The 20,781-nt window shown below is 35.1% G+C and overlaps 2 protein-coding genes across 4 annotated transcripts; both read right to left on the reverse strand.

The window, feature by feature from the left end:
- Positions 1 to 16,410: 16,410 nt before the first annotated feature.
- On the reverse strand, positions 16,411 to 17,347 carry LOC116112838 (zinc finger protein ZAT3). Its single transcript, XM_031398957.1, has one exon. It carries the CDS (start codon positions 17,332 to 17,334, stop codon positions 16,411 to 16,413), a length of 924 nt encoding a protein of 307 aa, XP_031254817.1. The 5' UTR covers positions 17,335 to 17,347.
- An 875-nt stretch (positions 17,348 to 18,222) lies between these two features.
- On the reverse strand, positions 18,223 to 20,707 carry LOC116112839. Of its 3 annotated transcripts, none has more exons than XM_031398958.1 (4): positions 20,644 to 20,707; positions 19,311 to 20,024; positions 19,126 to 19,209; positions 18,223 to 18,678 (listed from the first exon to the last, which is right to left on the reverse strand). In XM_031398958.1, the coding sequence occupies exons 2-4, from the start codon at positions 20,005 to 20,007 to the stop codon at positions 18,581 to 18,583; spliced, it is 879 nt and encodes a 292-aa protein (XP_031254818.1). In that variant the 5' UTR covers positions 20,008 to 20,024; positions 20,644 to 20,707; the 3' UTR covers positions 18,223 to 18,580. The 3 variants fall into 3 exon arrangements, with proteins under 3 accessions (XP_031254818.1, XP_031254819.1, XP_031254820.1); XM_031398959.1 differs by having other exon boundaries at positions 19,311 to 20,046; positions 20,644 to 20,706; XM_031398960.1 differs by having other exon boundaries at positions 19,311 to 20,027; positions 20,644 to 20,667.
- Between the last annotated feature and the right edge of the window lie 74 nt (positions 20,708 to 20,781).

Consider the following 20,781-nt stretch of genomic DNA (forward strand, 5'->3'; position numbering starts at 1 on the left):
TATAAAAATTCTCAGTACAAATGTAATGAAGTTTTTAAAGGTATCGACTAGACAGATTGGAAATTGATTTTGCATTTACATAATAAATAAAAAAAATATACATAAAGAAAGGAGCAAAAGATGATGATGTAAGAAATTAGCTTTAGTTGAATGTTTTAAAACAGGAGCAATGTTTTAATATTGGTGTCTGTGAGTGCAAAGAGATTCTCTGGCTCTGCCCAGTTGCATTTTTTTAGTATAACAAAAAGCTGACTCTGCAGATTTCTGTTTATTTAATGTTTTTACCACCTCTTTTTTTAGAGCCCGTGAGGATTCTTTTAACTTAACCTGTGTTCATGCGGGAGCAAGTTCTCATTTGACTTGAAGATTCTCAGACAAGACAACCTCATAAAAAAGCCAGTCAGAACCTTAACCATGGTTAGTATAACCGGCTTCTATATATAGTAACCCATACGCGTCATCATCTCAACCCATCTTCCTGATCCTCATCATCTGAATTATTCAATGCTGATCTCATCTTTTTAAGAAATCCATGTGTTACAGGAAAAGTGACATTATTACTTCAACTTTCAACGATCTAAAATAAATTTGTGCATCTATTTAATCTCTAGAAAAAAAAAAAAAAGTTCTAATTTTTGTTTTAAATCAAGTAAATTTTCTTGTTGTCTCTCAATGAATTTATAGTATCATCTATATATTCATTCAATGTAACTGTTCCAGAAAATGATATGAGTTAAAATATATATTTCTTTGTTCATTCTACTAAGTAATGTTGGATTTTAAACTGGCAGTCTCTTTAATTAATACAAGTTTTAACGTATGAATTCTTCAAGTTGGATGAAAAGAAGTCAGATTTTACGGCGGATTAGTGAAAGTTACTTGTTTTAATAGTCTGGTTATTGCTCTCACAACAATCCCATGTTGACACTTAACATAGTAGTTATGGTCTAAATTAAATGTGCATGCTTATTATTAATTAAATACTGTTTAATTAAATGCATTAACTTGTAAAGGGTCAGTTTATGCAGAGAAGATTAATGTCCTTAGACTGCCTCTAAGAATTTTGGGGGGCCATGGGCACCCACGGCCCCTTCCTAGTTCCTGCAGGTTCTGCTCGAGTCGCCTCGTCTAAGTAGGATTAATTAATCCAATGAATAACGTTAATGTAAATAATAATAAATTGAATCTGGTAATGGCCTGATGAGTCATGAGTTTGTGATTCCAAATAGCAGAAAGAGAAGATACAGATTTCTGTATGGAGTGACTGCTGCATTCTGATTGCTTGAGCCTGCCCATCCAGGCCCTACTCTTGTTGCTTTTAAGGAAACACAAACAATTTATCAACTCTAATTAAGCTTTATTAATTAAAATTTATCACTAAGATCAACTTGAATAATCAATTATTCACTCTTCATCTCCATACTTCACCTGCAAGTCAATATCATTGTTATCACCAGATCCTGTATCCATAATTCCATCCCTTTTGATTAATAAATAATACATATATAACAATTAATCTATAATTTTGAATCTCTTTTACATAGAATTTATATACGGTTTTTCGATTTTGAGTAAGTGTTTTGTAGAAATGAGTTAATATGTTTCTAAAATCTGTTTTCGACAGATTAAATCAAAAAACAAAACAAGTCAATTTTTGTTTTTTTAGTAGTTTTTTTATAATAATTTTTAACTTTGGAAACAGTTTTTGAATATTATAACAAATACACAAGCCTTTGCATTAAAAATAATTGAATATACATCATGTATATATTTCATTTCAACTATGTAAACTGAAGGGTTGTTTCAAATTGAGATAGTTGAACTATAACTTGAGAGATTTCGTATGAGCAAAGTCTGATGTTGAGTTGATGAGGTCACGATCAATTATCTCTTTCATTAGCATATTATAAGACAGGTAGTGTATATTTTAATGAGTTTACATAGGTCATTGAAAATGAAATGAAGTTACCCCATAACCAGTCAGTTGATGTACTGTAAAGCGCACATTGCGATTAAACAAAACACAAAACCAAATTAAAATAAAGAGATTTATGTAAGTAAAATGATGTTATTCAAGGAAGTGTCGTGGGCGAATTGAATTGAATAATAGCAAATCTTCAATCCTTGAAAGTAAAAATAATGCGAACAAAGGATACAAAATAACCACACATACAAATACAAAATTTATAGTGGTTCACTATCTTTATGAGAGCTACGTCCATTTTGCCGCCGCGAAATTTCACTATAAAGAAGAAGAAAAGAAATTACAAGAATCTCTCACAAGCCTAAAAAATTAGCTCACTCACTAAACCCTATTTAGTGGCTCTCACTCTCTAATTGTGGTTTTGTCTTCTATTCAATTTGTGATATCTAACTCCATGACTTAATCCCTTTTTATAGGTAATACATGGGATACTATTCTTAATAGGATTCAAATCTCATATCTTAATAGGAATTTTATTTTAATTCCTAATACAATTATAATCTTATTCCGAATTATATTCCTAAAGGATTAAAAACAATTCTACATAAACACATATTAGGAAAACCCATATCCTAATCCAACTCTAATTTGTATTGAATTTGGCTCAACAATCTCCCACTTGGAGACTAATTCAACACGTCTTCAATTCTTCACTTCCATCAGCAGCGACATCAACGTTTCTTTCTTCAAGCTAGAAGTCTAACGAAGTTGTACACAACTTCAGTTTCTCAATGATACCACTTTCATAAACATATCAGCTGAATTTTTACTTCCTTGAATCTTCTCGAGAGTTATAACTCTTTCTACCAAAACTAAGCGTATGAAATGGTAACAAACTTCTATGTGTTTTGTCCTAGCATGGTAAACTGAGTTCTTTGCCAAGTGAATTGCACTTTGGCTATCACAATACAAAGCATGTCTATTACAATTCGGACATAATTCTTCTAGGAATCGTTGTAACCATATTAGTTCCTTACTAGCTTCTGTCATAGCAATATACTCTGCCTCTATAATAGAAAGAGTAACAATCTTCTATAACTTTGAAACCCAACTGACTATTATACCACCCAATGTAAAGACATAACATGTGGTACTCTTGCGGTTATCAATGTCACCAGCCATATCAGCATCTACATAAATATCAGCATCTACATAACCTTGTAGCTCTAAGTCTGACTTCCTAAAGCATAATACTGAATTTGTAGTACCTTTCAAATATCTGGGAATCCACTTTACTGCTTCCCAATATTGCTTTCCTAGATTGCTCATGTACCTACTCACAACTCCCATTGTATGTGCTATGTCTAGTCTTGTACACCCCATGACATGCATAAGACTACCAAAAACTTATGCATAGGATACCTTGGCCATGTAGTCTCGCTCATGCTTTGTTGTAGGTAACTGATCTTTGGATAGTTTAAAGTGACTAGCCAAAGAAGTATTTACTAGCTTTGCTTCATCCATGTTGAATCTATTGAGTACTTTCTTCACATACTCTTCTTGTGACAACTTGAAGAAACCTTTGGCTCTGTCTTTGGTAATCCTCATACCAAGGATTTGTTTTGCAGTTCCCAAATCATTCATAGCAAACTCCTTTGACAATTGCCTTTTTAACTTGTCTATTTCCTATTTAAAAGCCCTTGCAATCAATATGTCATCTACATATAATAATAGGATGATAAAAGTTTCTTGAAATAACAACAATGGTCTGCTTGGCATATGAGGAAACTGTTATTACACATAAACCCATCAAACTTCTTGTACCACTATCGAGACACCTTTTTTAGCCTATATAGGCTCTTTTGAAGTTTGCACATTATTCTCTCATTTCCTTGTACTTTAAAACCCTATGGCTACTGCATATAAATTTGTTCATCCAGTTCTCCATGAAGAAATGTTGCTTTACATCTAACTGCTCAAGGTGAAGGTCTTCTTTTGCCACTAACCCAAGAACTGTTCTTATTGTAGTCAACTTGACAATTGGAGAGAAAATTTCAGTGTAGTCAATGCCTTCTTTCTGCTAAAATCCTTTCACGACTAGTCTTGCTTTATATCTTTTATTGTCATCATGTTTATCTTTCACCTGATAAACCCACTTGTTTTGCAATGCCTTCTTCCCTTGTGGTAGCTCTGTCAACTGCCAAATTTGATTTGTTAATAATGAGTCCATCTCATCTTCCATAGCTAGCTCCCACCTAATTGAGTCGTCAACTTGCATTGCTTCCTCATAACACTCTGGTTCACCACCATCAGTTAGTAAAATATAATTCAACGAAGGGGAATACATCTATGATGGTCTTATAATCTTGGAAGATCTTCTAGGTTCGAACACGTGTTTGTGGTTCAACTTCTAGAGCTATATTATCTTCATCTTCCTGTTCATTGTCTTGCATGTCATTCTTTGGGAAGTCTTTCAAAAGAACTACCTCTTGCTTCTTCATTACAGTGTTTGGATTTTCAAACTTTATGTTGAGTCTATCTTTGTACATTACTTCTTCATTGAATATGACATCTCTGCTCCTTATAATCTTGCGGTTCTGGTCATCCAAGAAACGATAACAAACTTAGCGTCACCATAACCAATGAAAAAACATTTGTTAGATTTAGTACCAAGCTTACTTCTAAGAGTAGAGTCAATGTGAACATATGCTAAACAACCAAACACTTTTAAGAAATGATAATTTATCTCTTTGCCGCTCCAAACTTCTTATGGGATCTTGCAATTTAGCAGTACAAAGGGTCCTTTATTGAGCAATAGGCTGCAGTAGTAATTGCCTCGGCCCATAATGTCTATGGTAGTCCAGCATGCAATCTCATGCTTCTTGCACGCTCATATAGGGTTCTGTTAATCCTTTCAGTGACACCATTCTGTTAAGGAGTTGCAGGAATGGTCTTCTCCATCTTGATCCCATTATTGGTACAATATTCTTTGAACCCTTGATCAATGTACTCTCCCCCATTATCAGATCGCAAGCACTTCACCCTTAGGTTTGTCTCATTTTCAACCATGGCTCTCCACTTTTTAAAAGTATAAAAAACATACGATTTATGTTTCAAAAAATAAACCCATATCTTTTTGCTCGCATTATCAATGAACGTCACGTAGTATTTTGAACCTCTAAAGGATGACACAGGAGCGGGTCCCCACACGTCTATATGAACCAATTCCAACTTCTTTGCCTTTGGTTCCCTTGCTACTTTAGAAAAACTTACTTTTCTCTATTTGCCAAAGATGCAACCTTCACACAAAATGTGATCAATCAACTTCAACTCTGGTAGTTTTCCCTTTGATTGAAGCTCTTTCATTCCTTTCACGCTCATATGCCCAAGTCTACAATGCCACAAACCCTAGGTAACACTAATATCTGTGACTGTAACTGAATCTCTACAACTATAAGTCATGTAAAGAGTTCTAGTTTTATTTCCATGAGTAACCACCATGGCTTCTTTAGTAACTTTCCATGCACCACCTAGAAAAGACATACTATGCCCTTCATTGTCAAGTTGCCCAACTGATATTAGATTGCACATCAATTTTGGTACATGCCTTACTTTCTAGATTTTCTACACAGATCTGTTTGCCATCTTCAACCTAACATCACCCATACCTACAATATCCAGAGGTTCTCCATCTACTAGGTATACCTTTCCATGATTTCTAGCCACATAATTTTCTAAAATTTCACGATATACAGTGATATGGAATGAAGCTCCTGAATCTAAAACCCAAGAGTCAATAGAACTATCAACAGATAAAAGTAAAGCGTCTTGTACCTCTTCAGTTACGGCATTGGTGGTGTCATTATTGTTGTTCTCCTCTTTCTTTAGTGCTTTGCAATTCCTTTGTATGTGGCTTTTATTGCCACAATTCAAGCACTCTATTTTTTTTTTCCAAACCTGGATTTGCTTCTTCCGTTTCATGATTTTGATCTTCCTTTGCCTTAGTTTGAACTTCTATTGTAGCCCCTGCCTCTTGTTACAACATTCAAAGCATTTGATTTTATCTCACCCAAATCTTTCCTGCGAACCTCCTCAGCGAGAATTTTGTCTCTGACATCTGTGAGTTTTAATTTCGCACTACCTATTGAATTACTAATTCCTACTCTCATAGGCTCCCAAACTATTTGGTAGGGATGCCATAAGAATTAGGGCACAAACTTTTTCACCAAAATCAATTTTTATAGACGATAGTTGATTAATAATTATATTAAAATCATTCATATGCTCTGTCATGGAAGCACCTTCTCTCATCTTAAGATTAAATAATTTTTTCATAAGATGTACCTTGTTATTCACAGAAGGCTTCTCATACATATCGGACAAAATCTTCATCAACCCTGTTGTGGTTGTCTCCTTCACCACGTTACTTGCCACGTTCTTGGTCAACGTCAATCGGATGACTTCTAATACTTGTCTATCAAGGAGTGCCCAATCTTCATCTAACATCTTTTTGGGTTTTGCTCCTAAGAGAGGTAGATGTAATTTTCTGTCATACAGATGATCTTCAATCTGCATCTTCCAGAATACATAATCTGTTTCATCAAACTTGTTGATCCCAATGTAGATCCTCCTTGTTCTCCAACCATCGCGTTATGATACCAGGTTGGGGTAACAAATCCTAAATCCTTGAAAGTGAAAATAATGCGAACAAAGAACATAAAATAACCACACACACAAACACAAGATTTATAGTGGTTCACTTTCCGTATGAGAGCTACGTCCACTTTGCCACTACAAAATTTCACTATAAAGAAAAAGAAAACAAATTACAAGAATCTCTTACAAGCCTCACAAATTGGCTCACTCACTAAACCCTATTTGGTGGCTCTCACTCTTTAATTGTGTCTTTGCCTTCTATTCAATTTGTGATATCTAACTTTAGGACTTAACCCTTTTTTATAGGTAATATATGGGACACTATTCTTAATAGAACTCAAATCTCATATCTTAATAGAAAATTTATTTTAATTCCTAATACAATTATAATTCTATTCCTAAAGGAAAACAATTCTACATAAACACATATTAGAAAAACTCATGTCCTAGTCCAACTCTAATTTGGATTGAACTTGACTCCACAATCTCAACATGAAGGGTCAGGCTTACGTGCTTTCCACACGAAGGCTCTAGCAAAGATCAATAATATTTACTGTATTGTGGTTAATGTGCTGAAGGCGACTCACCCAACTGGATGAATACTTGAGCCAATAGTTTTCTTCTCCGATGTCATTAGCATCTTGTCAGATTACACAATGGTTTTTGGCTCATTGTTACTCAAACAGACAAGTGGGAACCTTGTGCTTTTGCTTGTGAGGTTCTTTTATTTTGTTTCTTTTTGACTTTATATGTGATGATGAATTATTTGAAGAAGTTAGAACTAATTACACTTAACCAACTTGTGTCCAATTATTAGTTGGCCCTCTTGCATCATTTTTCAACTAAGTGGTTTATGACAAAATTCAAAGACTTCAATAAGATTTAATTATGTTTAGGGTTTTTTTCTTTCCATTTTTTGAATGAATTTGTTGTTCTTGACTAAGTGATTATGACATCGGTTCTATAAGTATCATCTTCCACTCTTATACCCATCCATGGGTGCTCTAAATTGGAGATAGTGTGGATAGGACCATGGTTCTCAGGTTAGATTATGTTGTAACTTAAGCTCAAGAGAGAAGTCAACCCAAAAGACCGATCTGATAGGTAGGAGAACTTCTTAGGCTTAAGTACTACACTTAGTGGTAACATGTGTGAGATCTTGATGTGAGATCCTAACAGATTTCTTATCTAAGTATCTGCGATTTAAGTGAGGGCTTAGGGCTTTCATATGAAAGACAAATTATCATGCATAATGTAAATACTTAATTTAACTCAAATCTCTTCTTCTATCACAAGAAAACTTTTATTACTGAAATTTTTTCATATATATACAAGATATAGATATACTTAGCGTGAAAGAGATCCATACTGACATAATATGCCATATTAATTTAATTTATGAACAGATACTGTGTCTCTTTAGTTATAAAATGACAAAAGGTTTAGCCAATTATCAAATTTTTATATGATAAGAAAGATTGCAGATCTGATTTTCCAGATCGAATATGTAGACGGTATTTGGTAGATACATGAACTTAACAGATTCTCAAAACCCCATCAAATTTGCAGATCAAAAGTTTTAACTGGACCTGTTCACCTAAGATGTTACGCAATATTCTCATATCAAATTTGTACTTTATTTGCTAAATATTACTAGGTGATTTTGCTGAAATTGGCAGCAAAAATAAACAATCAAGCAGCCAAGGACGACAGTATTAGAAGAAACAAAATCTCTCACTTATATTATTTATCCTTAAATAAAAGGATATATAGTCTCCTATTTTAACTTTACTCTCCTATTTTAACCATTGTTTTAAAACCTGGCCAGCTCGGTCAGTTGAACCGGAACCCGAGGCTTTCAACTTCAACTCTGGTAGTTTTCCCTTTGATTGAAGCTCTTTCATTCCTTTCACGCTCATATGCCCAAGTCTACAATGCCACAAACCCGAGGTAACACTAATATCTGTGACTGCAACTGAATCTCTGCAACTATAAGTCATGTAAAGAGTTCTAGTTTTATTTCCACGAGTAACCACCATGGCTTCTTTAGGAACTTTCCATGCACCACCTAGAAAAGACATACTATGCCCTTCATTGTCAAGTTGCCCAACTGATATTAGATTGTACATCAATTTTGGTACATGCCTTACTTTCTAGATTTTCCACACAGATCTGTTTGCCATCTTCAACCTAACATCACCCATACCTACAATATCTAGAGGTTCTCCATCTACTAGGTATACCTTTCCATGATTTCTAGCCACATAATTTTCTAGAATTTCACGATATACAGTGATATGGAATGAAGCTCCTGAATCTAAAATCCAAGAGTCAATAGAACTATCAACAGATAAAAGTAAAGCGTCTTGTACCTCTTCAGTTACGGCATTGGTGGAGTCATTATTGTTGTTCTCCTCTTTCTTTAGTGCTTTGCAATTCCTCTGTATGTGGTTTTATTGCCACAATTCAAGCACTCTATTTTTTTTTTTCCAAACCTGGACTTGCTTCTTCCGTTTCATGATTTTGATCTTCCTTTGCCTTAGTTTGAACTTCTATTGTAGCCCCTGCCTCTTATTTCAACATTCAAAGCATTTGATGTTATCTCACCCAAATCTTTCCTGCAAACCTCCTTAGCGAGAATTTTGTCTCTGACATCTGTGAGTTTTAATTTTGCACTACCTATTGAATTACTAATTCCTACTCTCATAGGCTCCCAAACTATTTGGTAGGGATGCCATAAGAATTAGGGCTCAAACTTCTTCACCAAAATCAATTTTTATAGACGACAGTTGATTAATAATTGTATTAAAATCATTCATATGCTCTATCATGGAAGCACCTTCTCTCATCTTAAGATTAAATAATTTTTTCATAAGATGTACCTTGTTATTCGCAGAAGGCTTCTCATACATATCGGACAAAATCTTCATCAACCCTATTGTGGTTGTCTCCTTCGCCACGTTACTTGCCACGTTCTTGGTCAACGTCAATCGGATGACTTCTAATACTTGTCTATCAAGGAGTGCCCAATCTTCATCTAACATCTTTTCGGGTTTTGCTCCTAAGAGAGGTAGATGTAATTTTCTGTCATACAGATGATCTTCAATCTGCATCTTCCAGAATACATAATCTGTTTCATCAAACTTGTTGATCCCAGGTGTAGATCCTCCTTGTTCTCCAACCATCGCGTTATGATACCAGGTTGGGGTAACAAATCCTAAATCCTTGAAAGTGAAAATAATGCGAACAAAGAACATAAAATAACCACACACACAAACACAATATTTATAGTGGTTCACTCTCCGTGTGAGAGCTACGTCCACTTTGCCACTATAAAATTTAACTATGAAGAAAAAGAAAACAAATTACAAGAATCTCTTACAAGCCTCACAAATTGGCTCACTCACTAAACCCTATTTGGTGGCTCTCACTCTTTAATTGTGTCTTTGCCTTCTATTCAATTTGTGATATCTAACTTTAGGACTTAACCCCTTTTTATAGGTAATATATGGGACACTATTCTTAATAGGACTCAAATCTCATATCTTAATAGGAATTTTATTTTAATTCCTAATACAATTATAATTCTATTTCTAAAGGAAAACAATTCTACATAAACACATATTAGAAAAATTCATGTCCTAGTCCAACTCTAATTTGGATTGAACTTGACTCCACAATCTCAACATGAAGGGTCAGGCTTACGTGCTTTCCACACAAAGGCTCTAGCAAAGATCAATAATATTTACTGTATTGTGGTTAATGTGCTGAAGGCGACTCACCCAACTGGATGAATACTTGAGCCAATAGTTTTCTTCTCCGATGTCATTAGCATCTTGTCAGATTACACAATGGTTTTTGGCTCATTGTTACTCAAACAGACAAGTGGGAACCTTGTGCTTTTGCTTGTGAGGTTCTTTTATTTTGTTTCTTTTTGACTTTATATGTGATGATGAATTATTTGAAGAAGTTAGAACTAATTACACTTAACCAACTTGTGTCCAATTATTAGTTGGCCCTCTTGCATCATTTTTCAACTAAGTGGTTTATGACAAAATTCAAAGACTTCAATAAGATTTAATTATGTTTAGGGTTTTTTTCTTTCCATTTTTTGAATGAATTTGTTGTTCTTGACTAAGTGATTATGACATCGGTTCTATAAGTATCATCTTCCACTCTTATACCCATCCATGGGTGCTCTAAATTGGAGATAGTGTGGATAGGACCATGGTTCTCAGGTTCGATTATATTGTAACTCAAGCTCAAGAGAGAAGTCAACCCAAAAAACCGATCTGATAGGTAGGAGAACTTCTTAGGCTTAAGTACTACACTTAGTGGTAACATGTGTAAGATCCTAACAGATTTCTTATCTAAGTATCTGCGATTTAAGTGAGGGCTTTCATATGAAAGACAAATTATCATGCATAATGTAAATACTTAATTTAACTCAAATCTCTTCTTCTATCACAAGAAAACTTTGATTACTGAAATTTTTTCATATATATACAAGATATAGATATACTTAGCGTGAAAGAGATCCATACTGACATAATATGCCATATTAATTTAATTTATGAACAGATACTGTGTCTCTTTAGTTATAAAATGACAAAAGGTTTAGCCAATTATCAAATTTTTATATGATAAGAAAGATTGCAGATCTGATTTTCCAGATCGAATATGTAGACGGTATTTGGTAGATACATGAATTAACAGATTCTCAAAACCCCATCAAATTTGCAGATCAAAAGTTTTAACTGGACCTGTTCACCTAAGATGTTACGCAATATTCTCATATCAAATTTGTACTTTATTTGCTAAATATTACTAGGTGATTTTGCTGAAATTGGCAGCAAAAATAAACAATCAAGCAGCCAAGGACGACAGTATTAGAAGAAACAAAATCTCTCACTTATATTATTTATCCTTAAATAAAAGGATATATAGTCTCCTATTTTAACTTTACTCTCCTATTTTAACCATTGTTTTAAAACCTGGCCAGCTCGGTCAGTTGAACCGGAACCCGAGGCTTTCACCGGGCCAGATTACTTGTTTCATTATTCACCAAAAATCTTAAAAATTAGGATGATGATCAACGAATAATTAAAGGCCGAGATGTTGGGACTTTTGAAGAGAAAGTGTCAATGAGTGCAATGGTGGCGAAGGTGTTGATTTTCGGTGAGTGAATCAAACGGAAATCGAAAAAAATAGGTGGCAGCAACAGCCGACTTTTGCTAGCTATTGGCGAGGCAAACGAGGGTGGGGCAACGTGGGTTTTGGTCTGGAGGCAAAATGAAGTATTTTCGGGGTGATGGGAAAGGTTGTCGATGTCGACATCAGTGGGATCTAACCTGGAATGTCAATGTTGGTGTTGGTGAGATATGGTCAAAATTGAACCGATTTTGGCCAGATCTTGTGTAGATTTTCTAAGGAATGGGTTCAAGGGATGATTGAGATTGTATTTGGGGTGTCATTGCCACCAACCAGTAAGTCGTCAATTTGTATTTGGTGTGTGTTGGCTAAATTTCAAACCTGTAGGGATTTAACAACTTTTTAGGGGTGTATTTACCGAATTTCAAAATTTTTGTCACCCGATTTGACCGGCCGGTCAAACCGAGACTCAACAACTTTGCCGGGTTGCATCCTTAGTTGGGTTTTAAAACATTGATTTTAACTCAAAATAAAATCCTAATTAAGAAGAACAAATATTCCCAAAAACCTATCTCCTAAAACAGATATTTTCATAAAATTGAAACACTTTAAGAGATCTCGCATACTCGCTACGGCGGACTTATTTCTATGCTACGACCTCAAGCTGCAACCTCCATTCTTCTTCTTCCAATGCTGCAGCTCTTCCATTCTTCCACCATGACCATATTTGCAGTTACAAAAATAGGTTCAACCTTCAACAGGTTTTGAATGCACAGAATCAAAACAATAAGTTAATTTTAACTACACAGTGAAAACTCCAGAAAAGGACTCTTGAAGTGCTTAAATTTCCAACCCTTTTTTTTTTTCAATGACGTAAATGTTGCTTCCTAACACAAACATTCACCAGAATTATTAATATAATATATTGGGGTGGCGAGGCTATATTTTATATGCTGCTAATAGTCTTGATTATGTCATAACTCAATTTTCTGGAAAAATTAATATATAAGGCTGTGGATTACACGAGCCAATAGATTCAAGGCAAGATACCAAAGGATTTGTTTACTTCTAATTGAGATTCTTCCACTTAAATACATATATTTAGTCATACTTACAAGGAGTGGTCAATGGAGTTTATTTTTAATGCTGTCGGGCATGAGCAGGTGAAGTATGAGAGAACATCTGATGTGGGATCATGTTGGAGATACCATCTCAGCCTTTTGGAAGATTAATTATCAGATGAGCTAGGAAGTGATGACCAGATGAATTAAGGCAGAGTTGACATGGAATAGTTCAAAGTCTGTTTATTAATTCTGCAGAAATGGAGCTTTCAAACAGTCACATCTTACAATATTCTACATACAAGTGCAGCCTTCACTTGTGGAGCCTTAATTTCTTCTCTTCATCAAACTTGATGGTTTGATACATCCGCCCAAGCATAACGCATTATTGCTTTCCAGGTCAAAACTTTATATGAAATAAATATATATATGTGTGTCGTTTATCTGTTAATCACGTTCATTATCCTCGATTTCATTATCAAAGAAAATAATTTACAACTTTCTACTAGGTCGAAATATTAATTTTTAAGCATGAATCGATGACTATTACCTTCCTCAGAACTATAGTAGAAAATTTGCTTATATCATATACAATAAAGGTAAGTGTACAACTCACAACTTGTTTTCAATCAGATAACATCAGCTGATTGAATCAAAGGGAAGATACCAGAAGGATTCATAATCCACAGAACCTGTTAAATATAGAATCAAAGAAGATTCATTGACTTTTTGAGCTGTATCTAAAGATTCGGAGATTAATATTATTGCTTTAAAAAAAAAAAAAAAACTACATAGAAAAACATTAATGTTGCTATCAAATGGACAGGAGGCAAAGATTTAATGTGTGTAGAGTTTTATCAAAACCAGAAACAGAGGTGTCAATGATGTCATTAAACATTGCACGCGAGCAGAGTTTTGAGTTGGTAAGCTAGCTACAATGGATGCTGTAAAAAAAGTACATAGAAAAAATTTAGTGTTGCAAGCTGGGTATTTTTACGAGGAAGAGACTTATTCTTGTTCTGCGGATTCACAGTCTTGATTGGTGTACCAAAAACTAGATTAATGGTGGATACTAGAGTCAATGGCTGCTAAATGAAATCAAATTATCAAGGATTTTATGAAGTTGAAGATGGTGAATTGAATATAACTCTCTTTTTATTCGACATCCAAAATCACATTGATTACCGCTAGTTGGTGTTGAAAGATAAAAAAATCAGGATATCAACACCTGATTCATTGAATATAAGCATCACACAAGATTCCAAATAACAACTTAAAAGTTTCATACTTCTTGTGTATGACTAACATACTTTCATGATTTTCTGACATGAAGAATCTGGCCATTAAGGTTGCCTGTTGCCATTAACATCCACTGATAAACTGTAATTCTAAGTAATGTCTATCATATCTTTCTTTAGATGATCTGAATCTTTGGTTCTTGGAGGTCATTGGTCATTCGAAATTTGCCAGCTTGTGCTACAAACACTGGAGCCAGAAGAACTAGGAAGTTATGCATTGCACAACTTCTGATTCCAGCACTAATTGCAAAAGCCACCAACATAACCTTTGAGGGCTTGAATTAGCGTGACATACCATATAATATTAATGGGAATTCTGAATATTTATTAGTCTTTCAATGCATTGAATTATTTAAAAGTGCTGCAGGTTTTTGCAGTGACATCGCCTCCATGTGAACCTTCAATGATTAGTGACTTGAGTTTTCTATCATGTTCAAGAGTGCCCATTGGAGTTTCAGGATTATCAAATCGATTCGAACCAAAACAAGTGTCATCACAAAACTGGTTAAGGTCACAATAATATATAAAAAGAGCCATTGCATAATATGAATATTGAACATGAAAGCTGCTGGTTACACTCAGAATGAGAACCTTGAAGTACTAGATTTTGAGTTTTTAATTGGAAGGATTACATAATAGATGACATAATCTTCCTCTGCACAATCTCGAAATCCTTACAAACCATCACAGCTTTCCTCGGATGCTTCCCTGCAGAAAACGCGCACCAACTGCCAGCATTATTATTTGTTAATCTCTTCTAATTTCAGAATTGTCGGCTAAATTTAAACTTATTTATTATAAAGAATTGCACCCAAATCAAGTAATTGTTCCCAGGTTGGTTATCAGTAATTCATTTCATTTTCTTGATGAAAATGCAAGCTACTGAACTTGATGTATTCTTCACAATGAGGTCCTCAAGTCTAATTGACAGACAGTTTCCTCAAACGATTCAAGATTTCCGCATCGAAATCTTAACTGTAAATTTGCTATCCTTGTATTTGAGTTGCCAAATTCCTGCAAAATCTATCAGTTGAACCATAACCATACATTCTGTTTCATCAGAACTCAGAAGCTGCGTAAAATGTACTCAACCAACTCCACTGTAATAATTTGTGCTTCTGTTTGATTGTGTTTCTGGAGCGCATGTTGTATGAGAACATAAAACTTTGTTTTCAATAAGGATTATTTTTTTAATTGAAAACAATACGTAAGAGGTGACATCAAACCTGTCTTTCTCAGTGCTTCCCTTGAAGAAAATTCATAATCCAGTCAATCTCTTGAATATTATAAACCATTATGTGAGTTAGGATATTGTCAGCTAAATGAAACTTTGATCAAAAAAGTTAAATAAAATATCAAATCAAGGTCCATACATGATGATATAAAGGAACAATACTTTCTTTTTATAACAAGAAGTTGAAAAAAAAAAAAAAAAAAAGCACATAGACATATGTGTACTTGAGTGTCATCACTCCTTGTGGTCTACAGAAATTCCCATTACAATAATGCAGCCTTGGATCATTAGAAGATTATGCAACATTATACCTGCAACATGAAATAAAAAGCTCTAAGATTGCTTTTAAATAATTAGTTATGTTCATTTATTGGTAGTCAGATTGCAAAACTCAGAAGCCAACTAATCCACAAGAGGGTCTACACAGTAAACACTTTAAAGTTTATTAATGAACTTGCTTATCATGTTCTGCCATTATTGAAACTTTATAATAGTCCATGGAATATTACTTATACTGATTTTTATTCAAGGCCTGCAAATCTTATACCTAAACTACAGATTCTCAACAGATCAGCAAGCACCAAGTTATTCATCGAGTCGCCGCATAGAACCTGACTACTGAACTAAGCATATGTCAGGACCACATACATATAGCTGGAAGTCAATATTCTGAAAATAAAAACGAGTAGCTGCATACAAATAGGGACGCAGTACCGTATCAGTAAAATAATCAAATAGGAGTTGCTCACATGCCTTGTTGCTTAAGATTCCGGAGTTGGAATTCTTATCATAATCAGGTTTCAGGGTCATCAGTTAATAAAATATCAATATACACATCACACATCTTTTGAAGCTAACAATATGATATAATTTCAGAAATTAAGACTGTAGTTTATTAAGTCATCACAAGTTACAACTATACTTTGGTCTCCCAATTATGGTGCCAGCAAGTAACAATGCTTTAATTCTAAGTCAAATATATAATATATAGTTATATATGATGCAAGTACATAAATATTATGTAGATATATACTAATCCTATCTAGCTTAAAAGTCACATATCAATTAACAAATGAATCAAACACTTCAAAGGCCCAACCTCAAGTCTAGAGTGAGGCTTGAAGAATAAGAAGAAGAGGCAGAATCATCTTCAACTGGGGCAGGCAAATTGAGGTCCAGAAGATTATTAAGGCCTTGATTTTGTGATGGATCATCACATTTCTCCCAGTGACACCTCTTGTGTCCACCAAGTGCCTGTCCACTTGAAAACACCCTCAAACAAATACTACACTGGTGCCCCAAATACATCATCATCTTCTTGTCTTCATCCTCCACAATTTGATCCTGATCGATCTCGCATCCATCGCTTCTTGTTATGGCAAAACACCCCTTCACATTCTTATGGCTAGCCCTGTGTCCTCCTAGGGCCTGGTGGGAACCGAACACTTTCTTGCAACTATTGCATTCGAACCTTGTGCAACTCAAACTCCCCATGTTGACATCATTGTCTTGAAGAAGAAGCACCTGTGAAGGACTGGAAGTACCACATTGATCACCCTGGTCACCATTAGCCAACATCAAAAGACATGCTGCAACCTCATGGTCAGCCACTGTCATTGTGCTCAAACCGTTGCTTATGTCTCTAACCGGTGAAACTGGCCTGCGAAAATTCGGGGGAGGGTTAATGCCCCGCCACTGGCGCTCAGGGTGGCACCTCATGTGCCCAAAAAGTGCCTTCCAGGACCAAAACTTCTTGCCACACTCACTGCAAGGCCTGGTGATATGTGGTGCACCAGGGTCAGGTTTCTTGGCATATTTTGGCCTAGAAACACTAGTGGAACAAGATGGAATAGAACTGGGATCAATCTTGATCATTTTGGACCGTTTTTTGCGGGGATTTTGATGGTAGTTGGCATCAGGACTAGGAGAAGAAGCAAAGTTTGTGATGATCTGGTGGGATGGAGAAGATGAGAAGAGAAATTCGGGGTCGGAAACTGTGTTGTTGGTCATCACTGAGAGTGAAAATTTTGTAAAAAGAGAAAAAAAAAAAATGTAACAAATGATGGGAGTGTTGCTTTTGTAGTTTGAGCGGTTATTTGTTTCAGATGAGACACAAAAGGCTTTTGAAATGGGCAGTTTTTTTCAGTTGGTGCATTGTGATGGTTATCCATAAGAATTAGATCAGGTTCAGGGGTAATATTACAGGGTGTAAAAGGGTTTAATGGTAATTAATGTGGAAGACAATAGTGGAGCTATATGCATGCACCCACTAATCTATTCATTGTACCAATAAATGGAATTACTAAACAGGACAAATAATTTAATTAACCAAAAGACAAGTTGTGAAGAGGCATGTCTTTTGGTTAATTACTTGAAACGTGGAGATTTCCTGAAGTTTAGGACAACAGGGTCATTGTTTGTTGCTTTCATTTTGGGAAGGTAATGGGTAGCAAAATGTGATTGAAAGATACCCACTACTTCTCCAAGTAGCACACACATGCTAGAATGTTAAAAGGTCACTCTGTAACCCATAGAAAATTGCTTTTCAGCTTGTGATTTTTGAGGCTGATAGAAACCTGTAACTTGGAAATCATTTCATTGTTATCACTCTTTGCTTTGTTTGGCAAGAGAATGTGCCATTGAACCCAAATGATCATCTTCCTCGTTGTATATCAAGGGCTTGGAGTTAAGCAACTTACAAATGAGAGCAAATATCCACATCAAACTTCCTGTAAAATTTGGATAGCTACTAATACAAACCTATTATTCTTGAGCCAGCACTATATCAAGATAAAAAGTAACTTACTAAAAGATAGAAAGAACAATGATCACAATTCTTTACCAAATCCTTTTCAGCCAAATTTCTCGATTGCTTTTGCAAACACTTAAACGAATAATATATTTGTTAATAATAAACCAAAAAACTATACATATGAAGAGAATCCCTAGCAAAAGTTTGGCAATATGAAAACAGAAAACTAATACAACAGGGAAATTTAAACAGAATGGCTAGAATTAGTAAAGCTGAGCAATTGATCATTTTAGCACTATATGACAGTCAACAAAGTTGGAACTCGATAATGTCAACAGCTTTTGACAATAGTGAGGAAAATAAGTCCCAGGTAGAATATTACAGTGAATAAAGCCAACTTGAGAGAAGACAACCACCACATAAAATACAGGGAAAAACATGAATCAGTGAGTGCATTCGGCCTTGACAAGAATGATGAAAACACTGTCTCATCTTCATGGTCTTTTACTTGCTTGGCTGGTCTGAATGTGTCAATGGTTCTCTCAGATTCTTGATAGATTTTCCTAACACATTCAACATTGCAACACGGTTGACTTCTTTTGCTGCAATAATGCAAAAAGAAATGAGCAAAACTTGTATTGCTTTCTGTTGTCTCAGATTACTGAAAGGTAGCAGAGGATATATGGGATGGATATGCACAATACGGACAATAGCAAAACCGTGTCTATAATCAAAGCAATCAGACAAACATGTCAGTTGACAAAATTGCACATTATTTTAGATCTCCCACTAAAAGTTATGCAAGAACATGAGTCATACATCTAGAACTTAACTACAAAAACCATACATAAACACCAATTTTCATCCAATAATTTCAAATCAGGAGAGATTCTTTAAGCACACCATTCCAAATTTTTTTTTATATATATATAAAAAAAAATAAAAAAAAATAAAAAAAGGAAGAAGGGAAGAGGGAAGAATAAGAAAAAGGGGGGGGGGGGGGGGGGGGGGGGGGGGGGGGGGGGGCGCGGGGGCTGTGGAGGAATCACCTTCCTCCAATGAAAGCTGAATTGATCTCTTTTCCAGTTCAACAGCATGCCTGCTAAGTTCAACCGAGGAAAGTGACCGAAGCACTTGTGAAATCACAGAAACCAATTTGTATATCAGTGTTATAAAACTTTAACAGAAGCAAAATAGAGCAAAATAAGTTGGCTTTTGCAAAATAACAACATACTCTGCACATATTCCTCTTGATCTGATTGGTCCAATTTCTTCAACAGCATCTGTAATTGATGATAACGTTCTTCCCAGAGCATATTTTTTATTTGCCTTGGATCATCCAAGAGGGAAGCAGAACCAATAGGATGATAATTGGATTCTGCCGGAGATTTCATAACAGACCTCCCAAGTTGAGGAACTGATGGTTTTCCAGATGAGCTCATGAAGGAAGTCATTGGTAAAGGTGCAAATGCTGGAAAACAAGAAGCCTTTGGTTCCTTTATCTGGGGTTGTTGATGGATGCGGTCAGATTGACCAGCTTGCTTTGGGTGCATACAATCAGTACTAATGGTTGTGCTGTCAGACATGCTGATCTTTCCCAATTCTGTTTCAGATTTTCTACGAACATATACAAGATGCCCATTTGTAGCATTGCTGCTCAGTGATTGGTCTCTTGAGGGGCTTACTGGGGAATCATGTAATGGTCTCTTAGTGCCAGAAACCTTAATGGCATCATTAACAGGTCCTCTATCCTTTGAATATGGAGAATTTCCAGTAGCATTTGGCACCACGATTCTGTTTTCATTCTGCAGTTCTCTCAATGCTGTCTTCTTTACAGCAACTGGCTGTTGCTTATCACGAGTGGGCAAATTAGTTTCAGGACTACCCAGCCCATATTCATTGAACTTAGAATCTACTGTTTGTTGAACCATCTGATGTAATTTGATTTCTGCTAAAGAAGTTCAGAGAATCTGTAGTTACGTATGAGAGATTAAATCAATGGTAATCACAAGTGCATTTGCCACAAGCCACAAAGTACAGAAGTCAACTTCTATTCGTCAAATTCATGGTAAAATTAAAAAAAGCAGCACAAAGCAAAGATCATTAACTCATATTTACAACAAATTCAAACTCAAGTGATGCAAGAACTAAAAAATGATGATAAAATTCCAAAACATCACTAAGCAAATGACAAAAAATAATTATGAAAACACTTATGATTCACTGTTATTTCACCGTTTAGTGATCTTTCACTTGAATTCATTAAAATATAGCCAAAATAATTAAATAATAAATAAACAACACCCAGAATTGACAACATGAATTAATCAAAATTTTGAGACATGGGTTATGTAAATTGCGTGAAACAAGCAAGACCCATCAAACGCAAGCGCAGAAATTTAATAACAATCGAAAATTTATCAATTTAATAAAGATTTGCTGATGTATTATACTTAAAAATTTGCACAAAACAAGTAAAAGAAGTAGTAATTAAACAAATTAAAGTTAGAAGGAAGATAAGTAATGAAGAAAACATGGAATAACAGCAGAATGGGAAGCGGCATTACCTAGCTCAGCTCATTGAAACCGCTCAGACCGAAAGAGAGAGAGAGAGAGAGGGAGAGGGGTTCGTTTCAAAAGTAGGAAATATTGGCTCCTCTAGAAGTTATGTAAATTTCATTTAGTCCTTCATTCTTTTTTAATTG

The sequence above is a fragment of the Pistacia vera genome, unplaced genomic scaffold (assembly GCF_008641045.1).
Source record: "Pistacia vera cultivar Batoury unplaced genomic scaffold, PisVer_v2 Contig67, whole genome shotgun sequence".
In the NCBI taxonomy this organism is placed as follows: domain Eukaryota; kingdom Viridiplantae; phylum Streptophyta; class Magnoliopsida; order Sapindales; family Anacardiaceae; genus Pistacia; species Pistacia vera.

Coding starts and splice junctions, on each gene's coding strand:
- LOC116112838 (XM_031398957.1), bottom strand. CDS start 17,334: ATGACCAACAACACAGTTTCCGACCCCGAATTTCTCTTCTCATCTTCT.
- LOC116112839 (XM_031398958.1), bottom strand. CDS start 20,007: ATGGTTCAACAAACAGTAGATTCTAAGTTCAATGAATATGGGCTGGGT. Junction 19,210..19,310: donor TCAAGAGGAATATGTGCAGA/GTATGTTGTTAT, acceptor TGATTTCACAAG/TGCTTCGGTCACTTTCCTCG. Junction 18,679..19,125: donor TCAGCTTTCATTGGAGGAAG/GTGATTCCTCCA, acceptor GCATTATTGCAG/CAAAAGAAGTCAACCGTGTT.